We start from the raw sequence: 24693 nt of genomic DNA on the forward strand, positions 1-24693 counted from the left end.
GAAGGGAATTAAATAAAAAAAAAAAAAACCCCAATCCAAGTACTTTGGTGAAGAAAAACATTTTTTAAATGTATTTCTAAATGAATCTAAAAATTCTGGGGCAAATGCCAGGTGATACAGAGACAGAGTCTTCCTGTAGCAAATGGACCTGGTCTTATACCATCCAAGGGCACCCTGCGTTAGCAATGAGCTACAGAAAGTTTCACTGCTCTGTCACTGAAGGGAGACTCCTGATGACTTCAGATCCATGGGGTTTAACATTTGCATCTGCTGAAAGAGATGGGGGATCCCATCCTTTATGGAAGGCTTACAGAGGCCCATTCCCCCCTGTGGGAGTCTGGACATTTTATTGAGGCAGTGGAAGGTTTTCAAAGATAGGAAGGAAATGTTGCAGCAGTCTCTAAGTGCTCATGAAACAAGCAGCTTCAATAAACAAGTAAACAGCCCCCCAGCCCTGAAGGAACATGACTGATAAATTAACAAACCACAAGCAAATGACACCAGCTCCACATGGGGAAGCACTCAGTCAGGGATATGAGGAACAGGGAACAGATGAGGTAGCCACAGTGGACTTGGTTAGTATAGGCATGATGAAGACAAGAGCCCCACATGATATAGCAATGACCATAAGGCCACAAAGTAAATGAGGCTCTTTAAACTCACTGAGTTTTAGCCCTGACTCCAAGGACTGAAAAGCAGACCAGCAGGAGGGTTGGTTTTTTTCCACAGATAGGCTGTCTTCACTAACTACCACCCAAAGCAGGCAAACAAGGTAATAAACCCAGATTTTGTTTGTCTTCTCCATTTTGGATCGGATTCTCTATCAGAAAGTTACTATTGAAAAGGTGTTTTAGCACTTTAAAACACAAAAATAGTTGTACATGTGTGTGTGATTACATATATATATATGTATATATATATGAAACTGTCTGCTCATCAGTTCATATCTTACCATTGTTTCCCTCCCAAAAAAAGCCTTATGGTTGTTTAGAGACAACATTATGCAGTTGTTTGACAGGGTTGTTCAATTTATGACACTCTCTTTATGTGGCTACCAACCTTCACCTTTGGCTATTTCTCTCTTTTTACCAGCTTATAGCTCTGACTAAACACCAAGACTCCTGCAGACCTGGATTGAGCAGGCTCTTCAGCCAGGTACTTGTGCATATATATGAGTCTGCCTTTTCATACAAACACAAATAATCCTGGGAAATCTGGACATGGTCCATAACCACTAGGCAGCTGGACAAAAAGGATTTTTCCACTTCTGTAGTACTGCCAGCCTCCGACACTTCTCACTGTATCATCCGTCCTTACTGAGAGCTGTTAATCACAGCTATGAAGTTTGTTGCCATACAGGCACTTTCCTTCTATAAAGCAGCTTTAAAGGTACCTGCCTTCAAGATATTTTGACGCAGATCTGGGCTGAAAAAAGGTGCAGAATTCCTTGTCACTCCTTCCTAAATTTTCTTGGCTTTGTTGGTGTTTAAAGAATATGGGAGAACATGTCTAGGATAGTCCTCATTCAGTGAGTGTGTGCACCAGGTGTCAAGGTACTTGATATGACAACCAAGGTAAAGCACTTTCTGCAAAAAGAAGATCAGCTGTGAACTCTGTCTTCCATGTTATGGCGATTGGAAAAACAGCATATCCATGCTCACCTCAGCGTTCTGCTTCTTTCCCCATGCAATAAACATCATCACGCACTCTTTTCCCTGTCCCTTGTTTCTTTTGCCAGCCACAAAATTCAGTTACTTTTCTGCCTGTGTGTGCAGCTCATGCCTGGAGGCAGGGAAGGGAGGAGATGACCCCTGAGGTTCCTTCATCCCAGCTTGCTTTGGTTCCACAGTATAGATGGGCTTGTTTTGAGGTGTCCTGAGAGAAACCCTAGCAGCATGGAAGCTTGGCAGATTGCTCTGCTAACAAGAGGAAGAGCCCGTTAGTGAAGCATAGTTTAACTACTGACCAGAGATCACTCAGTACTGCAAGGCACAACACTTTTTCCAAGCAGAAGCCATTACATAAACACATTGTCTCATGCCCTGTCTGCAGGTAACAAGAACAATTATTTCTCTTTCTAGTCCTTGCCTCAAGCACCATTACCTCTTAGGAGGCATATAACGTAATTATTTTACAGCATCAAGCCACAGCAGAGAAGACAGAAGTAATGGAAGAAGACGACAAAATTACAGGACACCACTTAATTCAATCATCCTTGGGAGAGTTTTGCAAACCAAGCTCAAGATTAAAGAACATGTATTTCTCCTGATCAGACAATATCCAGTTTTTATTCTCAATCAGCAAAGATCTAAAAGGCCAGAAGAGGTGATCCTCAACAGATGAAGGATCTTGAGATTAAAAGAAAGCTTTTCACCAGCCGTGAACATTAAATTCTTTTCAGAACATCATGGTCTGAAATACACAGTCTCCAAATATAAACTAGAAGGCTAAATTAGAAAGCACTGCTTTCCTAAAGAAGGACCCACAACCATTTTCCCACAGAAGCTAAGACACAAGCTCTCAAAGGCAGTGTTATCTGCCTCCTGTTTACCTTATATGCCTCATATTTGTGTCTATGCAGTGTTTGCTCTCTTCATGCACTTTCGGAGGAAACTGGGCATTCAGCTCCAAGCCAGCAGTGCTGGGATATTCATTGTGGCACTGAGGAGCTATATATGGCAAATTTTCTTGCTAATCTAACCTCTGGTACTGTCTTCAGTGTGTAGAGAAGACTTAGGTAAGCAGGAAGCTACTCTAGAAAAACTCCGGAGCTGCAGGACCACCTATTCTCTCAAGAGCAGGCAACCTCTAAAGCACATTTTTCATGGCTAGCAGAGAAATTTTTATTTCACAGCCCACAAAGAGCAAGAAACCATGGCATTAATCTTTAACTTACCTGAGAAAACAAGTCTCCCCAAGGAAGCAGCTGAAAAGATGACTTACTGATCATCTGGCAATAATGCAGCATAGCTGCATCATGTCAAGGTATAGCAATGAGAAACTACCTCCAGAACTCCTATGGGGTAACTCACCCCCATCCCACATCCCATGGGTGCACGCTTTCCTTTTCAAAAGCGAAGATGCAGCAGCAACCACAGGTTTCACCAGGAAAAGGCAATTACTGAACTTTGAAACCCAGAAGTTATCAACAGCAGTTGAGCTCTGTGGCTTGCGCTTCAGCTGAGCTAAGCCCAAGGGATTGCACCATGATGGAGTTTGATGCTATACACACAGCAGGGGTATATCAGACAGACTTCCACCAGCACTGCCCTTACTACAAACACACTACTGTTCCAGCAGAAGGCTTCACTACTACTGCTACTTGCTAATATTACAATTTGGCCTCGTCTTCAGCTACAAGTGCAGATTCAGCGAAAACAGTCTGAGAAGTGATACAGTAGCCCATCAATAACACATCACCAACAGCAGTTCATACATCTGAAGGAGAGACTCAGATGACCACAACTATGCTTGCACAATATCCACACATTCTTTTAATTAATCACTTCAATATCAAGCACAAAGCTAAGTCCTGACAGACTGCTGTAGAGACCAAACTGGTTTAATTTGGAGTTACTCCTGGCTTGTATCTAACTCGAGTAAGAAACAGTTGCCATATCTTTTAATTTCAAGGGTTCTTTTTGTTCTTTGGTTGTTGGTTTTGTTTTCCCCCAAGAAAGTAATGGAAACTTGAATTATAAAGTGCTTTTATTTTGAGGAACACAAAGTAAATAGGTATTATTTTAAGGCTAATGTACTGAATTAGACAAATAGAGTTTATAGAGTGAGGGTTTTTGAAAGAAAACATGCTTGACTGGGTGACATTTGCCAAAAACACTTGAATTCATCCTGTCTTGATGCCTTTGTAGCTTATTTATGACTCTGTTAATGCTGTCTGCTCTGGTGGTAAAGCTCCCACCTAAGTAGTAATATAAATCAGTAGGATGCCAAAAGTCAACCACACTGCAACATTTTAATGCTGCTGGGTATGAGAGACTCATGAATACAAAATGCTGAAAATCAATAATAAAGAAGAATTCAGTCTCGCCAAATCAGGCTCTGACCTTCTTTCCCCTTAGAGTTGCATGGTGACCAGGCAGTTGGTTACCAGTGCAGCGTTGCTGGGTTCTCTGCCTGCTGCAGAAGAGGAGGTCAGTGCCATGATGCAGTGAGTGGCACTTTTGCTTTAGACAGGATCTAACTAATGGACCCAACTCCTGGAAGAGCTGGAAATGCCATGTTAGTGCCTTGTCTCCTCTGTGCTAGCAGAAATACATATGAAATACCTTTAGAAACTGGCCCACATACTCTTGGTCACCATGTGAAACTATGGAGCTGATAATTTTTGGCCACTGAAGAACTGACTTGATTCTGAGCCCATATGCATATAAATTAAAAGTGATTCTTGTGATATTAATGTTGGTAAATCAGAGTAAGTGAGATCTACTACATTAGACGTCTACTGATGTCGCTCACAGTATTCTGGTTTCATTTAAAGAAATAACTACATTTTGGTGTCACCTGCAACTTTTTTCTTCTTTTCAAAGAAAAATCTTCAAATTCTGAACTATCAGTGGCAGCTAATTTGGGGGCAGTATAAAGAAAAAACTGACCCAGTGAAAAAGAACATGTTAAAAAGTGCAGGTTTGAAGCTGTAAAGATCAGTGCAGGTACGTGCAATGATTCTTTCATTCACCCAACACATTAGGTGCATTCTAGGTTGTAGAAGAGATTGAGTTTTAGCTTCTGGTGTTTTCTTTAGCCCTAGCGCTTTATGAAATAAAAATCAAGATTTAAATGATAAACAAATAATCACACAAACCATTCTGGAAAGCCCTGCTGTTTCCTTCTCAAAAAAATCATTAGATAAGACTGTACCGTCAGAATAAGTAAGCCTTCTGAGGTATGCTCCTAAAATGTGAGCACAGCCCTCTGTTATTCCCCCAGTTGGCACACACAGAGTGAATCTTTATGAAAGGTGTGTTTAGTCCTGCCTAGAGATACACAAAGCTAAGCAGTATCTTAGAGAGATTTTAATTTGATCTTTCATGTAGCCAGTGAACTTTAGGCTTAGTGCTTTTCATTTATGTTACCTCCTAAATTAATAATGTAGGTACAACAGAGGGTAGCTCATCAGATTAAATGTGCCATTTTAAAAAGCAGTTTGAAAGCAAAAAGTATAAAGCCAAAATGAAGTGCTCTTAGACGATCCATTAGTCGCATAAATCATTACATGTGCTACTTCTCGACTGGATGATGGTTGAAATGAGTGATAATTTAGTTACTGTAGTTTTATTTTAAGCTAGTAAGCACTTGCACAACGAAAAAGCAGCAATGACCCTGGTGTGCTCTTCTGTGGCCTGCCACAGCTCTCTGCGTCACTACCCACACACACAGTCCTGAGCCAAGGGTGTGTGGCACCCTTGATAGTGAGCATGGCACAAGGTCTCTCTGAGCAGTCTACACCTGGGCACAATTCCCACTGCAATTCCCAATGCACTCTGGCAGTTGATGGAGCTGTGCAGGGAATCTAAAGCAGTTTTGACATGTGATTCTGTGATTCTATGAATGCATGAGTTTTTGTTTGCTCTGGAGAGTGACTGTCTCCCCATGCCAGGGACACAGCCACTGACAGTCTGCTCCAGCTTAAATAGCACTCCTTACCATGCATGTAAGTGTGGGTCAGTCAGAAATACTTAACACCTTACATTACAGCCTAATACTCAAAAACTTGTAAAGAAACTGAATAAACCTGCTCTTAAATTTAACGTGCTACTATAAAATTTTGGTGGCAACTTTATTACCATTGTATGTGCTATAAAATGAAGTAAAAAAAATAAATCTGCAGCTTTAAAATGGTTTGTGTCCATTGCAGGTATGTTCTTTTGTGAAACTAAAACACCAGGAAAATTCATAGATTTGCAGCATAGTATATATACATACTGGTACAATACAACAGAAATTTAAACCCACAATAAACCGTATCATCTACACTGAGGGACTATACATCTATTCACTGTTGCGACATTTTATTATCCCTGTTTTGGGTATTTTTCCTAAAAGTTTCTGTTCTTTACATGCTCTTTAACTGCACAGTGAGGTACCTGCTGGTACCAAAGCATGCCTGCCAGCTTAGGCCCCATGAAGCTGCCCACCGAGGAAGAGGAGGTGGGAAGGCACTGCCTGTGCCATGGTGAGAGGAGGCTGAGCTGCCCAGTCCTGAGGAGGAGGAGGTGGCTGCGCAGGTGTCCTTGGGGAGCTTAGCTGCCAAAACACATTAGGTGCCTGTGGATTTTAGCAACCTGTGTAGGCAACATCTGAGAATTCCTTCCTTTACTACCTCACTGCTAAGGTGACTTAGATGTCATCTTTCCACCTCCTGCTACCACTTTTTCATTTATCTTGTTGCAAATGCGTTCCAGAGAGCTCAGATAATATATAAAATATAGATGAAAGTGGAGGATAAAGGAAAGAGAAACTGATTATACAAGTTTCTTCTTAGTTCCAGGTCAGAACTGTCTTATAATAACTACCCAGAAGTCCACAAAATGCCTCCCTAGGGTGTCCAGCTATGCCCAGAGTTCAAGCTTTCCTGAAGATGGTAATGCTCTTATAAAGCTGCAAAGTCTCGGTATATGTCTTTCTTTCTATGCATATTTTTATACATATACAAAATATGCAAAAAAAGGTGGAATAATGAAGAGGGGATGCTGGAAAACAATGCTTGGGTTTTCTGACATACATGCATGTGACATCTCAGCCATAACAGAGGAAGCAGATGAACAGTTATTCTTTTCACAGTTAATTTTTAGTGCAGCACCACTGAAAAGTCTCAGTTCAGGGAGCGGACATGCTGAGGCAGACACGATGTAAACACATGCTAGTGGAGTCCTCCCTCCTCCCTACAGAACTGTCTCATCCAAATGAACAGAGAGTACAAGGAGATCAGACGTCCACAGAGACTTGCTCAAAACCACAGAATAAATCTGCATCAAAGCTAGGAACCAAAACCATATCTCCAAATGTCCAGGTCTACCCTGACACCTAGAAAAAAACTCTGTAAATTAAGCCTATCAAATCTGCTGGTCAGAAACACAAATGCAGGTTCTTTACTAAGCCTGCTGTAAGCTTACTTTTAGGGATGTTCCCCTGCATCCCAAATAGGCTGCATGACCTCCTCTTCAACTCAGCCATCATTTAATTGAATGGAAGACATAAAACTACCAACCATAACAATTAACTGCAGCAACAATGTGTATAATGCTCTGATTTTAACCCCAGGGATCTGGCAAACCACAACCGCTCATTCCAGAATTCAGCAGTATTTAAAACATTATCTGAGGGCAGATGGAAGAAAAATACTTAAACCCAAAGAAAGGAAAAAGTAGTTCTTTTGGGGCTAGCATTTGTTATTGGTTCTAGATTAAACTTGCTTTCTCTAACCTCTATACTTCTATCATCTCTTAGGCAACCATGTTTACTGCAGAGTAAACAAGTACAAATTGAACACTGAAGTGCAGGAAACATGGCATCTTATAAAAATGCCTTTAAAACCAGTGGATGCTGCTCTAGGACTTGCACTGAACAGTAGATTTCCTTTATCTGCAGCCCACAAATAATTCCAAAGATGAAGAAACCACAACAATGGCTAAGCAGCAAAATTGCAGCACTGATAACCTTAACCATAGTCCTCTGAGGTGGAGCATTTCCCGAGTACCCTGGTTTCTTAGACTTTTCCTGTAGTAAGTTTCCACCTTGCTGCTGCACAGCTGGAAGCTGAGAAATGTGCACTTCTTACTGTTTACTTTCTGAGCTACTTCATTAAAAGCCTGTGAGCCCCACTGTGTAACAGAAGGGGAAAACATTGTTCACATCCTTCCATGTATCGGGGAAGCTCTCTGACACAGGACATCTTGATGGCTGAGTCATCCCATCTGTCCCAGACACCTCTCGGGCCAAAGCGAGATGAGCTGAAGGAGCGCTCACCAAGAGGCAGTTCCTTAAGCAGCTAGAGCATCCTCAGCCCCTCACAGAGGACGGGCACTACGGGCTTTGTGGGTTTGGCTTGCTGTAAAGACAAGGTGTGCTGAAGACAAAGTGCTGGCTTTGGTTATGACTGCGCTTCCTCCCGGAAATAAACACAACAGCTCGAGTTTAACCGGGATCAGAGCTTGGCCTTTGATATCAGGGGCATAATGCCAGGAAAATACTGCAATACTTTTTACTTGGCTGATCAAGACACTGCACTAGTCCTGAGTTTGGAACAGAAAAGCTTACTGAGCTTACGCAGAAATTGCCGTAAAAGTCAGCTGTGGGTAGAGGAAGAAAGTATTAATAAAAAAATGATGTTCACAGAGTATTGAACAGAAGGCTGTTGAGAAGTAATTGCAGCAAATGTGGACTTTCATTATGTGACTTGTATGCATTGGAAATAAACCAAGATTTCTTACTGTTGCGGTGAAATTGTATTAAGACTAATAACATAGCACCTAGCACAGGACATACAATTAATTCAGAACATCCTTTAACAAACCTGGAAAGGAAAGAAAATGCAAGTTTGATTTAACTGACATTTGAAGATGATTTGAAGGCTGGAGCACCTCTCCTGTAAAGACAGGCTGAGAGAGTTTGGATTCAGCCTGGAGAAGAGAAGGCTTCAGGGAGACCTTAGAGCAGCCCTCCAGTACCTAAAGGGGGCCTACAAGAAATCTGGAGAGAGACATTTTACAAGAGCCTCTAGGGACAGGACAAGGGAGAGAAGGTAGATTTAGATTAGATATAAGGAAGAAGCTCTTGCCTGTGAGGGTGATGGGGTGCTGGCACCGGTTGCCCAGAGAAACTGTGGATGCTCCATCCCTGGCAGTGTTCAAGGCCAGGTTGGACTCTGTTTTGAGCAACCTGGTCTAGTGGAAGGTGTTCCTGCCTGTAGCAGGGGGGTTGGAACTAGAGGTCACTTCCAAACCAAATCATTCTATGATTCTATGACATGAATAAAATACCTGCTAGACACAGAGCAGCATGCAAGAGCCACAGGGGAAAAAACAAAAGTTCCCATACCTGTATCTTTGCTTCGGAGACTGCTTTTCAGCTGACTTAAAAACATGTCCAAGATAATATAAAGGAAAGAATAAGAAGTTCCAGTTTGTTGCAAACCACGTTAGAGTGAAGGGTGCATCGAATTTCTTAAAGGTCAGTTTTGCTAGCTGGGTTGAACCTGACCAAGAGGAGCAGACACCCAGGACCATAGCCACACCCCAGACAATCTTCTTGAGCTGCGTCACGGAGCATTTCCAGCAACAGCGGTTCACCCTTCCACCGCCTTCCACCCCGGCTTGCATCTGTGCTTCGGCTGGGGCTGGAGACTCCCGGGAGCGCTCATCCCCTGGGGAGAAGAAAACACAAGGCTTACTAAGGAAAGCCAGCCTGCATTTTAGTTTCCAAACCCTCGGCCCTTCTGCAGTCACGCGGAGCTTTAGCAGCAAAAGAACCCTCCAGATCTTGCCACAAAATGTCCTTTGTTTTTAGATCATTGCAAAGCCTCTGGTTCAACCGAGACGTAATTACAATGCAAATAATAATTATCACCTCTAGATTTAGAAGCCACTGGGTAAAATTGAAATGAAAATTACATGTTGCTCTGATGTACAGAGAAAGGCTTAACACACCACTTAAACTGATGCTGTTAGGACGTGTAAATGAATGAAAAATACACATCCAGTTTAATAAAACATCAAAGGGGATTACAACAACATTTGGAATTGTTATTGTCTTGGAAAATGTGGAATTGGACAGCTTATGGAACATGGTGTTTCTTAAAAGGAGAGGGGGGACAATGTGTTTAATCTTGCAGTTAAGTACGATCACAACAACGTAAATAGTAAGATTAATACTGAACTTGGATCACCAGGCATTTCAGTGATCCCTAGAGAAACAGCTCTCCTGAGGCTGTAGCCAGATGGCAAAAATTAGACCAACCCACAGGCTGCCCTGGAGAGCATCTCGGAGTAGGCGACTACCTTTTTTATCTCCAGCCCTGCACCAAATAAGACTGGGCTGGAACTTTGCCCCAGTATATAACTGAGTCTGCTTTGCTGCTGGAAACTTCTTTCCTAAGAAATCTCTTCCCTTAAATCCTTAAACATGAATTGGCATAGCCTTGGTATCATACCACTATCAGCAGATACTGTATCCAGCTTCTGACTGAATGAGCAAAGTGAGGTTAGGGTGGTTCAGTTCTCAGGGAGGTCAAAATGTGCTGGAGACCTCAGCAGCAGACCCTTTAGGGATTTCTACCTGCCTTTCTTAAATTCACCCCATTCGCATGCAACACTCAGCAGTGATTTCTCTTAAAGGATGATTCAGTTGAGTTGGTCCATTCACTTGAAGGAGGATATATTAGTAGTTTGTGTTGAAAAGCCAGGAACCTACAACTTCAAAAGTGTCCAGAGGTCACTGCATGCACTGAAGGGTGAAAAGAGAAAGGTAAGTGCAGCCACAATGAGAGACTGTATTATTGCCAAACATTTCTATATGTTCAACGCAGACTAAGAGAGATCCATACACAAAAATCCTTCCTTATCCTGGTGAGAATCAATATTTGGAATGGAAAATTGCTTAAAAACTTTTATTTCAGGTTAACCTAAATTTGTATTTATATGAGCTAATACATCATTCAAGAAAGGGATTATTCCAATTGATAAAATTATTTACTTATTTCCTTATAGATAACAAATGCATGATCTTACTAAGATCTGAGTTTGCCTAGTAAACCTGTATTTTGTAACAGGAAAATCTGTGGCCTCTGGTGTCTTAAAAAGAGTGAATAGCAGCACAGGTATAAACATCTGGTCTTTCTGAGTGGCTTTAAGAGAGCTGAGCACTTGCTGATCTCCAGTTATTTCAGCAGAAGATTGTGTGGGCAGCTTCCTACATAACAGGAGATGCACCAGCAGGCCAATGAATTATCCAAAGTTAATGTGGCTTTGTATTAAACACCTAATGGAAGGGCCACTGCTACCTGCTAAATGTTACAAGAAGCTAGAATTGAGAAAAGGCTGTCTGTGAACCCTTAGCTCATTCAAAACCATTTAAATACATTTTCTTCATAATACACTGCTTGTAACTAATGCTTCTTGCCTCGCTGCACAGACCAGTCAGGGTTCAGTTTACCAGACAACAGTACATTCGTTTCTTCTAACTTCACCGTCTAACGGCTCAACACTCTTAGCTCTTCGCCACACAAGTCCCATAATGATTACTGATTTTTTTCTTTCCTCTCAAGCTTTTCTACTAAGCTTTGTCACTGAAACAGCAAACTCTTCACACACCCTAACAAACTCCAGCATCCTTCCCACAGACCAGGGGTATTTCTATGAACAGAAAACCCAAACTCAGGCAGCCAGAGTGCCAAGCAAGAACTTAGGAGGGGTTTGTGCCACTGTGTCAGTGCAGAGAACAGCCTTCCTCCACTCACAGTTTACATTTTTGAAACTACCTGGAGAAGTAGGCAAATATGTTCCTCCTTGTAGGAGACAGCTAGCAGGGTACTTGCTGTACCTTTCTTCTCTGCAGTTATTCCCCCAGGAAGCAGGAAATCGGGATTTAAACCCCTCCTGCTAAAGATAGTTAAGATTAGTGAGCATGCCTTAAGCCACTAGGGTGTATGATACCTGAAGATGAGTAGGTGCTCTGAATCACAATATTGAAGCTGTGTTTTCTAAGATCAGATTTGATCATTGCGTCCCTGTGGCCTAGTAGGGGGAGGAAAGGGGGGAAATCATGACTATACCATCTGATGCACCAGACACTCTACATAAAATAATGCAGTGCTTGATGGACACCCCACAACACACACTGTGGTGAAGATCTTATCCCCACCAAGGCTGAAGATGATGCCTGCTCTGCTCCCCCTTTTACTGTGCACATATGCATGAGTCAGCAGTTCATGTGGATAACTCGCAAGGGAATCACCGCCTTTTAACTCTACTCCATGTCAATTACTCCCTATGAAATAAAGCTGAACTTTACTGATGCTTTCTCAGCTCCATAGGCAAAATTACAAGTCCAGGTATATTTAATTTTGTGTTAAATGCGCCAACAGAAACATGAGCTTTCATCAAAAGACAACATTGCATGTATCACATCTAAAGTGATCTTGCAGCTCAAGGGTTAAATTTTTAGGGATGCTCATTCTTTGGATGCTTTCACATGCTGGATGAAGTAAAAACTTATGCCAGGTATGATGGGTTTCATGATGATGGGTCCCATATTTTGTGGTAATACCACTATCCTGGTAATACACAGTTACAAGCTGAGGCTTAAAGCATGTGCCAGTGTCTGTGGTATCTGTCAGTGAAACTGTGTCGTGCCCATATCATTTCCTGTGCTGCTTGAGGCCTGGATGCCAAATGGGCACAGCCTTTTCAAGTGGTACTGTCCTGAAGGATATCTGGGACACAATCTTCCCCAAAAAGCCAGGCTGTCTTTGGAACAGGTAGATGCTACAGATGTTATACACCCATGTGGTCTCATATCTCATTTACTGTGATGGGGACTTGCCTGCCAGCTGGCATGTATAATACTCAGAGCTGCAGCTTTCTCTGCCCAGTCCCTGTGTCCCAATGGGGACATTTTCCTCACCTAAACCATAGTTTAGGTCCCAGATGTGGTGACATCAAACCCACACATGGATGAAAAGCTCTTCACTCTCTTTCTAACATTCCACCATGGTCAGCTGGCAACAGAATCCATACGAAATTAAAGATGGCAAAATGTCCTGTCAGAATGGATGACAGGACATTGAAGAATTTTATTTCTGGACACTCTTCTCCAGACTTTTACTGGTTTTCTTCCATTGCTCCTTGCAGCAGACTGCTCTGTATGCTACTGTATCCCCCAAAAAGAACAAATCAAGATGCTGAGATAGAGGAAAATTGCCTATCTTGCTTTTACTAATTTTGGCTTTTCATTTTTCCTTTTATTCATGCCTTTTCCTGTTTCATAAATTCCAACTGGAACCAGTCCTCCTCCCTCCCTTTCAGCCCAACCTCTCTGCCATGGCGTTCAGAAGCAAAGGGAAGAGATCATCACCTCTAGTGTTACTGGTAATGCTGTTACCCATGGGGATCCCTAACACTGGGAGACAGCTGTCTTTCTGTTTCTCCATTATGGGTAAGACCCCTCTCAGCTGACTTCAGATAATTGTGGTAGGGACATCTATACCTGAGCTACTTAGTCCACGCTCACAGATGAGGCCATGGATTAAAACAGGCACTGGAAGTTACTAGACACCCCACATAAGGCAGATGCCTTAGATGATGTGCCCTTTCTCACCAACTATAGGTGCTTACACTGTGTTAGAGAAAATCCACCCTAGCAGAGGTAACACCTTTAAACAACCTGTCCAGACCACTTCGAAAGCACTATAAGGTTTGAGACTCCTGTGCACAGATAGCCAGCTAAAGACTTACCGCAGCACCACACTATGCCTCACTGTAGATGTTAAAATGTGATACTGATAAAAACCAAGGGTGGCATTCATCTTCTCAGTTTGAGACTTCTACTGTGCAGACTTGTGTATCTGAGACAGTGATTTACACTTTCTGCATAGTTAGGAGACAGCAAAAAGACATTTGCATAGCATGATTTATCTCCTCCTAAAGTAGATGATTAAAGCAAGCCAGATGAATCACCCTCACCAAGTGCTTGTTTCTCTCCACCAGCTCTTATAAACAGTCTGGGGCGACATGCTCAGAAGTAGGTGTCTCTAGTGTAGGTGTCTGAAGCTGGGCGAGACAAATCCCACCTCTCCACCTCTGTTCTGTGAGGAACATGGAGTATAGCCACTGCAGGCAGCACTAGTGGGCTCAGCGCTGGGCCATGACACACAAACATATTTAGCTGTCACCAGTGAGCGGCTTTAGCTGATGCCAGCTAGTCAGCAAATGAGTGAAAGTTGTATCACAAAAGTGCTGGGTGTCCTCGCCAACCCTTCAGAGTAAGAAAGCGACCCTCACAGACTAAGGTCCTCCCTAGTAGGGACTGAAACGTGTGCCTAATGATAATGCACACCTCCACCGGCTTCCCCATTCTATGCTTCAATGTAAGCATATCCTTAAGCAGCATTTTAAATGGGGCTTCTGGAAAAAATTCTGGCAAAAGGAAGAATCCTCACAGCTCTCTCTGACAAATACAAATGAGCCATCCTCAAGGCATTTCCATTTTGCCAGCCTCTCAGATGTTTTGTGGCTGCTTGGGCACTGCACAGAACAAGCTTGTAAAGCGCGCAAAAATATATGCTTATCATAAACAGGGGAGAAGGAGCTGAGACAAGCCCTGTAACACAGCACCTGACCACTGGTGTGTTTAGAGCTCTAGACACCAATGACATGCAGGGGGATCAGAGCTGGAGCACCACCCAAGGTATATTCTCACAACCTTTAATGCTGTGTGACTTCCTGTTCACCCAACAATTGCCACATGGGTCGGTGGGTGACAGTTCCAACACAACAACTTACTAGTTACATACAAACATACCTAAGAACACACACGATGACGTCGGGTGGTGGTTTTCTGGACACAAAATCCTATTTGCCTCATTGGCAGACTTCCAAGCTCCTCAAAGTGTTTTTTATCCCATTCCTGTCTGCCACACTAGCTATGCATTATTTAGCTGTCCAGGATTTTTGAGCTAAGCTGTTAAAAAACAGCTTAGGAATCATCCTGTGAAGATGAAATGCCAAATCCACAAAGTGATTTACATCTCTGATTGCCACTGTAGTTGTCTAAATCTGAAATGTGGGTATTTATTCAGACACGTGGCCCAGGCCAGTTAGGGACTCATCTGTCACCTGGCAGATCACCTAGTAACTAATGCAGCTTTCTCATGCCATTGCAAATGACGACATCTCCTTTCATAGGTCACCCTGATAACTGGCTTTAAGGAACTGTTAGTATTTTATTTCAGAAGCCAGTTACCTTCACGTATCAACCTTTCCAAAGGCCTTCCTCTCTGCTGCACAAATCAGTAATGGCAGCACACACAGCCTAACTTCCGCACCAAGGGCCATTTTCTCCAAATTAGCTTTACCTGCTTGCACCAGCTGTATCCTCCTCCCAGTCCCACTAGAGCTCCTCAGATGCCAAAGAATCTGTTCCTGGGCATGCCTAAGCACCACGACTCCTAAGCAGGTTTGTGTCTCTGTCATACCCAGACCCTGTCAGGATTCAGACATGTTTGAGAGCTTCCATCTCTCATTTTAAGAGTAAGCTCTAAGAAATATTTCCATACTGTATTTGAGGTAGTCATTGGAACAAGGCCTAGACCCTCACTTTTCATCTTCTGGGCAAATGACTTTCTCGCTTCCTGCTTTCCCAATAAATAAGGATGTTTGCTATTGCGAGCAGATCTGCTTTGCTAATATCTGGGTTCCCCTGGTATTACAGAATCACTGGATTAGGGCGCCCTTCTGGGTAGATGGGATTCCTGCTCCTTTTAGCACAGAGGGTGGAAGGCTGCTCCATGTTCTGAGCTACTGACGAGGATCACACACTCCACCTACACTTTTTGAAGGAAAAGAGTTCAGCCACTTAGCTGCCAGCTCAACTCTGAAACAGAGTAGTAAGTGCTAGAGAGAGTGAGCCACAGCGAGGAACAGGGATCTTATCACAGAATAAACCACAGGTCTCTACTTGGCGTTACGTGTTGGGCAAACTAAATGATTTAACCTGCAGCCTCACCAGTGTCCTCTGATGGGGGCCGACAGGCACACTTACAAAGGAGATGCAGTTTCCCCTCATAGGTTTTTAAGAGGCTTCTGACAAAAATCGCACTATAAATGTCTTACAAAAAACAAGCACCCGGGGGAGGTGCTGGAAAGGCCCAGTAGAAGACACGAAACCAGTGAGGAGTAAATACAGTAATGTAGGAAGTAGCTGAGGCTCTGCAGAGGTCTGCTGTGGGACCTGCGCTTTTCACAATAGCCACAGGTGACCTAAGCAGGGGGCAAGCTGTGAGGTGAGAGTTTCCCAATGACCTGAAGCTGGGCAGGTCAGCAAGGGCCAGCTGCGAGGATGGCAGGCGACGTGACTGGGTCATACACCAGCAGATGCAGAAGTGTACCTGCCGATCAAGAGGTGCAGGTGGGAGTAAATAACCCATATGCTGCATACCCAGCAATGGGCTCTGGACATTGCCATCAGGGATCCTGAGCCCTTCACAGGCTACTCCACATAAAGGGCAACTCAGTGTTCAGGAGCAGTCAAGAAACCCCAAAATAGCTGCCAAAAATTACTAGGAACAAAGCAGAAAACAAAGTTTTTTCCCTACATCCCCATGGGTGGCTGGTGGGTGACACTGCAACACTTAGTGTCACAATGGCTTTGGGTTTGCACACATTTCCCCCACCTTCCAACCATGGTCAGCGCTGAAGGTCTAAGAGACCAGTCTTACACTTTTCAATGAATACCAATTAATGTATCGTAATGGAAAAATGACAAAACCCCATAAACCTTTATTAAATCAGTTTAAATGAGAATATTTGGTCAAAATGGCATCACATATATGGATTTTTAGACGCTATTTGGGAAACTGTAAAAGTTTTAAAGTACTTTCTTTAAATACTTTGCTTTTACAGTAACAGATAAAAATAATTTTACTTAATTTGATCATGGAATGGAATGACTAAATGAAGAATAAATCAATACAGCAGATAGTTTTAAAATCCACAGTAGAGGTTATTTTAGAGAACAAACCCAGGATATTAACCTATTAGGTCAGAAGGTCTGAATTTGCTCAAGGCTACAGAGTAAGGGATATATGTATCTAGAAATGAGGAAAACTGCATGAAGGCAGATTCAAAATGAGACAAATGCATTCTGAGTTCCTACCTGCTTTTGCCATTGGAATTCATAATACAAATTAACTAATTATACAAAATAAAGTGTATCTACGCAGGATTTTCAAACTTGCCTGCTCATCTCACTCTAATTTCTGCAGGTTAGAAAATAGGTCTACTGGCTCACCAGCAAGCAAGTTGATTCTCCTATCCTCTTGTCTGTGGAAATCTGTCTCATATCACTGACATCACCAGATCATCCATATAGCTTAACTCCTACCAAACAGGCATAAATTTCTTGTAACAGGTACACCCAAATCCTAAACTATTAACCACAGATACAGTGTTTTCTATCACTAATAGTTATATATTAATTCCTGTTTTATCCTGCGCCAAATATTATACCTAAGCTTATTAATAGTTGGAATTAAATAATCTCACATATTTGCTGAAGATATGCTAAATTCTCCTCCTTAGCATACACATACATTCCTTCCTCTGCCAAATACTCCAGTGAGGCTTCCTGCAGAATATCTGTTCTAATTCCTGCTAGCGATAGTGAGCTGAAAAATTATCAACTCCATACCACAGCACTTTGGACTTTAATCCACTTAATTTATCTTCAGAGGCAACTGCTTAGAAATTCCATTAAAACTGCTGCATTTGAATGGACCTCATTAAATTATGATATTCCAGCTTTGAATTTTGTGGGGTGGGGAGCTCCCCTAAATACCGTCCTTTTTATTATTAATCAGAATTCATGACTGGAATCCAGAGTGAAAATGGAAGATATTGGGTGCTTATTACATTATCAGCATTGTGGTGCTGGAAAGTAACAACTGTAAAAGCATGTAAGGAATAATCCTGATTATGAGGTACATATTCTTGGTAGCATAGAAAAAGATTATTTTTTTTCTCATTATTCCCTTCTTGAACAAAAGTTGGTCTGAAGCTTACAATGAGTTGCCTGGCAATGTCACTGGAAGTTTTGCCATTTAGTGTGAGGAGACCAGCTTCTCTATGGAAGCAGAACTTCCGTCAGAACAGAAATAACTCACGACCAGAACAGTATTCTGGGCAAATTTTGATCAGAGTCTGTGCAAATTTCACTCTGAACAAAGGTCTGAGAGATGATCGCCTGTTCTGGTGAAAAAAACAGACTGAATTCTCTGAGGGAAACTACTGTATTAATTAGCCAGGCATTTGAGTGCCTCGTGTCTTTCTTGAGTAATCGTTTTATCTCTAAGGGGATCCAACTACTTATATAAATAGCACATTTATATCAGTACATATGTTCAGGTATTTATATTAAGAGGTAAGTGAATTTATGCTAACTGTGGAGGCTATGCTGGCTGCATTTTATCAAAACCAAGATGATGTTCTTTCTCCCTTATGGAGCTTTTCAAAATTCAGAGCTGCTTGGCTTCCAAGTAAACACAATTTTAGATAGAAGATTTTGCTATAACCCATTGGTTTCTTGCATACTGAATTCTAACTCCAACTGATCTCTTTGAAGCTAAAGAAGTAACCTGCTATTGAACTTCAAACACAATGTTTTTTTAGGTCCTGCATTCAGAACAAGATTGTTGGAGCATCTGCTCTCTGTCAACAAATAACCAGATATTAGCATAGACTTGACATGGACTTGAGCGTGCTCACAGTGGTTGGAGTAACGCACATGTAATCCAGACAAGCTCCCTCCATTCTGTTGCTCAAAGATCTACCAGAAGAAAGAAGAGGATGCTCTTCACCTCTCACCAGAAAGTTTAGCAAAAGCGGGGTCTCCTTTGGTAGCAAACCTAGGTTTGGCTGGACCCATGGTGGCACAAATGCACTCAGTATAATTCCTAGCAAAAATACGTTACTATCCTGATTTTGGTTGGGATAGAGTTGATTTTCTGCCTTGAGACTCATGCATATTCCTTTCCAATGCAAAAAAACCCAAAACCCTAGTTTCTGTATTCTCTCTGATAGTTGCCTTTTCCTCTTTTCAGTGAGACAGGTTTTTGTAACCCACTATTCTTGACTTGTTCAATCACTGTAGAAGAGGGATTCGTGCCTTTGTCAGCCATAAATACAATATCATCCTTCTGAGGCTTGCACGAGGGAACTTGAGGAGACTGTGGAAAAGGGCATCTCTAGATCGTACTTCTTCAATTCTGTATTCTCCATGACTGAATTACAAGGCTTGTAGGGCTCACTTTTTTTTTCATTTGAGGAGGTTTTGGCCAGAAATAATGCTACTAAGTAAAATGTGTACCTATTACCTCAAGAAAAGTCACCAAAGGGTGCTAGATCCTATGGAAAAATCCATGCCTTGAGTAGGACTCACAAAATTTCCATGTCAGGTTATTATGTCCTGCATTATGCTCAGGTAGAGTGGAGCTAGGTTCCTGGAACTGGGCAGTTAACATCGGAGAAGGTAGCTGGCTTCTCCAGTACACAGTAGCTACACAGTTGGTGGGCAGCCCTGTGTAAAAGCAAGCCATCTCTGCACCGCTAAAAACACCTTGGCTCCTGTTGCCTTTGATCTTATTCTGTAGTGGCTGTCAGCAAAACTCAGTGAAGATTATAAAGTAAATCTACTTTTTTATTGGACAAATCCCTGCTTCTGTGGAATGTTCTCCAGGTCTGCAGTGGCATCTCATGGTTTATAATTAACAAAGATTAACTGGGCTGTAGACTAAAGGCTGGCAGTGGTACTCCAGCCAAGTGGAGGGAGCTGCTTAGTATGTAAGTGAATGTGCTGTGCTGAGTAAAATGTGCTAGGAAAGCTACAACATAAATAATGCTGTATATGAGGCTTATAACTGTGAGATTCCTGGGGAATACGTGTTGAGCTGCCATAGACTTTTATGTTGAACTACTAACCTTGTTTGAACTCTGCCTTTTATGCTGAACTGTTCCTGTGCTACAAATCCTGTTGTTTACAAATGTCAGCCATTGGGAAAGAGAGACAAGATTTCTTTAATGAGAATTATAAAATTAAAATAGGAGACAACAAATGACTCATTGTGGTGATCTAATACTTATTTTTTACTATGTCTTGTTCCAGCTTCTCATGGGAGAAATCTGTAATTAAATAGATGGATTAGTAACCTTCTGATTTTTGGAAAGCAAATGCCTATATTGATTAATGATGACTAGAAAATGCACCTTGCTTCATCTAGGGGCAAGTGGGTTAAGCATAATGGCCTGCGATCTACAGAAAGTCTGAGAAGACGATCCAAGGTTGCTGTTATCTGTAAGTTCTGTCATTGTAAATGAAACTATTGTTTGTCCATAGCATGTACATGTTGGCTCTTTTCAGACACTAAAGTAAGGAACCTTGGATACATCTTTAATAATTTATCTTCCAGCTTTGTGATACATAAAAGCTCCTGCTCTGGCATTTATTTAGTAACATTAAAATAGTCTCATTTTATTTTTGTATCATTTGGGGAGGGGACACACAATGCAGAAGTAATGAGTCACCTCCAAACTATAGCTTATGAGTTTGCACAGGCAAGACAGTATTTGAAATAACTGGTGGGATATGATCAAAGAGGAGCTGGTGGGAATCCCCAGTGGGTAAGCCTAGCACAGCTAAGAGTGGCTCATTTTGAGGCTGTTTAAAGCTTAAGAAAGCATGGTGCCATTTGGGAAGGGAGCCAGGTGTTATGCAACAAGAAACTCCTCACGCCTTTGGAACAGGAGCTTGGACATCTGCTCAGATATGCTGGTGTGTTAACTGAAAATACTGCAAGGAATAGGAAATCTGGGCAAAAGCTGCCCTGTGGCAAAGCCAGAGTGTAATTACGGCCTATATGCACTGAACACTCAGTACCAGCAGTAAACATGGAAGAGTGCACTGTTTTTCTGTCAGAGGAGTAAGTCATATTGACTTCACCCTGTCATATCACAGCTCATGCTGGTGGTATCATGGAGAAGCAGACACACAGTAAATTTACACTCCTGTTCATTCCTGTAGCTGCATGCAAACTTGTTAGCATTACTTTCACCCCTAGGTCATTCACCCCATCACAGCTCTGGTCAGGAATCAGCAAAAGCTGCTGCCACAACTACGGAGCAAGCACCAGGTGCGTTTGATGCTTTGCACTAATAGTGAATGCTCACACTGAAGACTGAACAAAAGTGAGCATTTTGCAAGTTATTACTCTGCACAGAAGTCAGCATGCATTCCTCATGAAGCCACTTCAGTGGGGAAGCACACACAAACCAAATGCCCTGGCTGAGCCACAGTCCTCTCCTGCTCTCCAGCTACTTCTGCTTTCCAGAACATACAAGTAGTGCATATTTCTATCATGTACAGCTGTTGTACAAAAAAGACCAGTGGGCACAATTCTTGCTTCTACAGATGCTGACAGATGTGATTTTTCACACTGTCTGCCCAAGTGCTCAAAGTATAAACAAGTATCTTTCAATGCCACTAGCAGAACACTGCTAACAGTTACACAGTATTTATACAGATATATTTATGCAGCACTTGAGCTTATCTCCCAAAAAGGAAGTTTTAGTAGGAAGCTGAAATCACTGATCTCAAGAAAAGAAGTCTTGTCCCCGCTATATTGCATCCATTCATGGCAGAGCCCTCCCGTGGCCATGAAAACATGTGTGGGAAGTTTGGGGGTCCATTCCTATCTACTGTCAGTCTTCTCTTGCCTGCTCAGTGAAATGACGTGCTGCCTCGTTTTAGGCAAGTTGCTTCATTCTGCAGTTTCTTGGCTGCTCCATCTGCAAAATGAGGATAATAAAAACTGCATCTCCTAAGGAATCAGACTGCCACTCATGAAAGTTTTTGCTGTGCTTGGGATCTTTAGTTCGCGCTTGCTGAACTAAAGAGGATTTTTTGTTAAAGTGATTACAGTGTTGATACGCTTGTGATGACTCCCCTGCAGGCATGCAAATATGTTAAAAGGCCAAACTCATTTCTCATTTGTACTTGTATATTTCCCTGCAACTCCAGCAATGCAGACAAGGTTACTCCAGCTGAGCACGTGGCTGAATCTGGTTCCACAGCAATTCAGTTTAGACATTAGTGTGTAATAATTGAAAGTAGAGAGGTTATTATTTGCATTATGAGCGACTTTGTACATCACCAGTCACTCTTCCCAAGAGAACAGTGCAGAGGAAATGTGCTGTATTGGGAGGCTGAAATACCATTTCCTAGGTGCTAGAAACCTGGGAATAAGTAGCTCTAAGTATGGGCTAATTAAGTGAAAGCTGTTTTTTCTCTGGCAAGGTGATTGTCCCACAGCTCCTCATGAAAGCTGATGCTACCTGTCCCTGGAAGATGCAGAGCAGGAAGTGAAATATTTACTTTCCTAACAAAGGGAAGTCAGCCTTCAAAGTACACTGTGTTTTCGTGTGCAAACAGGGTGAAACCAGTCAACTGGCTGGTCTGAGAGGAATGCCCCTCCAGTATGGACAGAAACTGGTGGGAAAAATAACAACAGAAAGATGAACAAGCACGAATCAGGCACCGAGCCTACATTTCTCAAAATACAAAGAGTGCGCAATGGTGCCAGGCATACAAAACACATGGTATGGTTACTGCCCGCCCAGGTGGTGCATGTAGATACATTCGTCTTGGGAAGTGCTGGTACAGCAGGCTCAGAGCATACTGATGATTCAATCTCTGAAGTAATTCGAAATGACAGTCACGCTTGTGAAGACTCACAAAGTCCTTATCTCCCTTTTAAAGCAAAGAAGCTACTGCACCAACAGGAAAATAGAATGACTGCTGGAAGGCTTTACAGCAATGCATATCAATGAAAGGCTCCTCTTGGCTAGCTATCCCAGAGTGAAACATACTCCTAGTGGTTCTGCCAGAGATCCTTGAAATGTTTTAATGATGGCTGATAGGCGAGAAAATAATCATAACTGCGAAGCAGAAGAAAGTTTTTGTTGCCTTGTACTTGCAGCACTGGCTATGCCTTTGCAGGGCACTTAGGCTACCAGAGAAGTTTAGGAAAGCAAATCTTTACCAGAGGTCTGGCAGTCAGACTGCCGGAAGCGAGCAGTGCACAGTGTGCCCACTGCCTCACTTTATTTTTGCCTGTAACTACACTTGGCTTTTTCATATGGCTCTAAACAGCAGCTGTCAAAATTAGTCAATATTAGTCTGAAAGGAAATGTTGTCGATGTGGAAAAAGAAGCTCTCAAACAAAGCCAGTCTGTTTCATTAAAAGGAAGCAGACAGCAAAGGAAACTCTCATCTGCCTCTGTACAACCTCTGGGCCCCATCATACACCATCAAGGCAATTTAGATTTTGCCACTGATGCTAAAGGAAAAAAGAGTCCCAAGTAAAGAAGGAAAAGTCCAACTATGTCAACAAAGTCCCTGGTGAGTGGCAATAGGGTGTCTGAGGGCTGGTATGCAGAGCTGACATGGAAATGCTTGAAAGGATTCAATTTTATGGCATAGGGAAAGATTGCACTCGTTTTGTTTCTATAAAAGGTAGGTAATAAACTGTATTTGAACCGTTAGAAGAGGAATGAGATGACCCACATTTCAAAGCTGGGACCTGGTGGGTTATTATTATTTATGATTCATAAAGCATGTGCAGTGCATCAAAAGGAAGGGAGACATGTTCCGTACACAGAGGAGCCTCCAATGCAAACCTTGAGAGAAACCCTCTACTATGCACAAGGCTAAAACCAAGGGCTTTTTTTAAATTCTAATTATAGTGCAATGAAGATCAGGCCTTGTTCTTCTTCTGGTCAGAAAACTGAGATCCCTTTGCCTATCTCTATGGCAGGTGCTTTTTATGTTGGGGGAATGCAACAGCTGTGTTCTCCATAAACTGAAATAACAACCTGCAGGTACTCCTGATTTTCCACTTTTCCTTGCCGATTTCAGTTCCTTTCCCCCTCTCAGGCATTTCTGCATGTTCTCACTTTCTCCTCCACAGAGCTATTGCTGGCATTTCTTCTTTTCCTTTCTTTGTTCCTCAGTTTTCAATATTATTTTTTTTCTCCTTCTTGAGCTTTCTATGGAGTCTCAAGTTTGTACTTTACCTCTTACTGTTCAATAACTTCCTTTTTTGAGTCATTCTTCCTCTTTGCCTCATCTTGCTCATCCCTTTCTCCCTCTCCTCCCTGCATTCCTCTCAGGCAATATTTTTCCTCTCATCAACCCCATTCTCTCAACCAACTACCACATTCCACAGTGGATCCCTCAAATCAGTGGCTTCCTCTTTGCCCTTCCTTCAGGAACTGTCGTCCCTATCCACTCCTCAGATGGGCTCCTCTTCCTGACCTGCACCCTAATGCCTACACATCACCCCATCCACCTCACCTGTTCCGCCTCTTTTAGGGCATGACCTATAGGTTTCTACCTCAGATAGCAGCTCCTCACCCCAGACCTCACCACCAGCTACACCCAGAGCTTCAGAACTCTCTAGAAAACCCTCATGAGCACATCACTGCCCTTTTCAAAGTACCCAGCCATGATCCCTGAAAGTTTCCAATGATCCCTGAAGGTCTGCCAACCCCTCACTACTGCTGGGCTCCTAATGTCCCTCCATGATACAGTTTAGTGGTGGACTTGGCAGTCCTGGGCTAAAGGTTGGACTTGATGATCTTAAAGATCTTTTCCAACCTCTTCGGTTCTATGATTCTTTTGATTACATTCCCCAGCCCCATTGCTACCACGCACCTGGATTAGAGATCAGGAGAGATGGTTGGGACATGGGACTGTGTTCCCACTGGGGAGGGTAAATCTGTCTAGCATCCTCCCTCCTTCCCGAAGGGTCCCGCCTGGCACGTACTTGTCCAGGGGCTCGGGCGATGCTCTGGGGCCCCGAGGGGAGCTCCAGGAGAGGAGCTCTGACTCTGGAGCATGGGGGAGGAAAGA

General features: G+C 42.6%; 1 protein-coding gene across 3 annotated transcripts in view; it reads right to left on the reverse strand.

Annotated features, from left to right (window-relative positions):
* Positions 1–24693, reverse strand: part of SLC35F3 (solute carrier family 35 member F3) — a 171239-nt gene that overhangs the window by 34468 nt on the left and 112078 nt on the right. For all 3 annotated transcript variants that reach the window (XM_065680256.1, XM_065680257.1, XM_065680258.1), the window contains one exon: positions 9058–9382. In XM_065680256.1, the coding sequence (XP_065536328.1) occupies positions 9058–9382 (325 nt within the window). The remainder of the gene's footprint in view (positions 1–9057; positions 9383–24693) is intronic.

Source organism: Lathamus discolor, chromosome 5 (assembly GCF_037157495.1).
Source record: "Lathamus discolor isolate bLatDis1 chromosome 5, bLatDis1.hap1, whole genome shotgun sequence".
Taxonomy (NCBI): domain Eukaryota; kingdom Metazoa; phylum Chordata; class Aves; order Psittaciformes; family Psittacidae; genus Lathamus; species Lathamus discolor.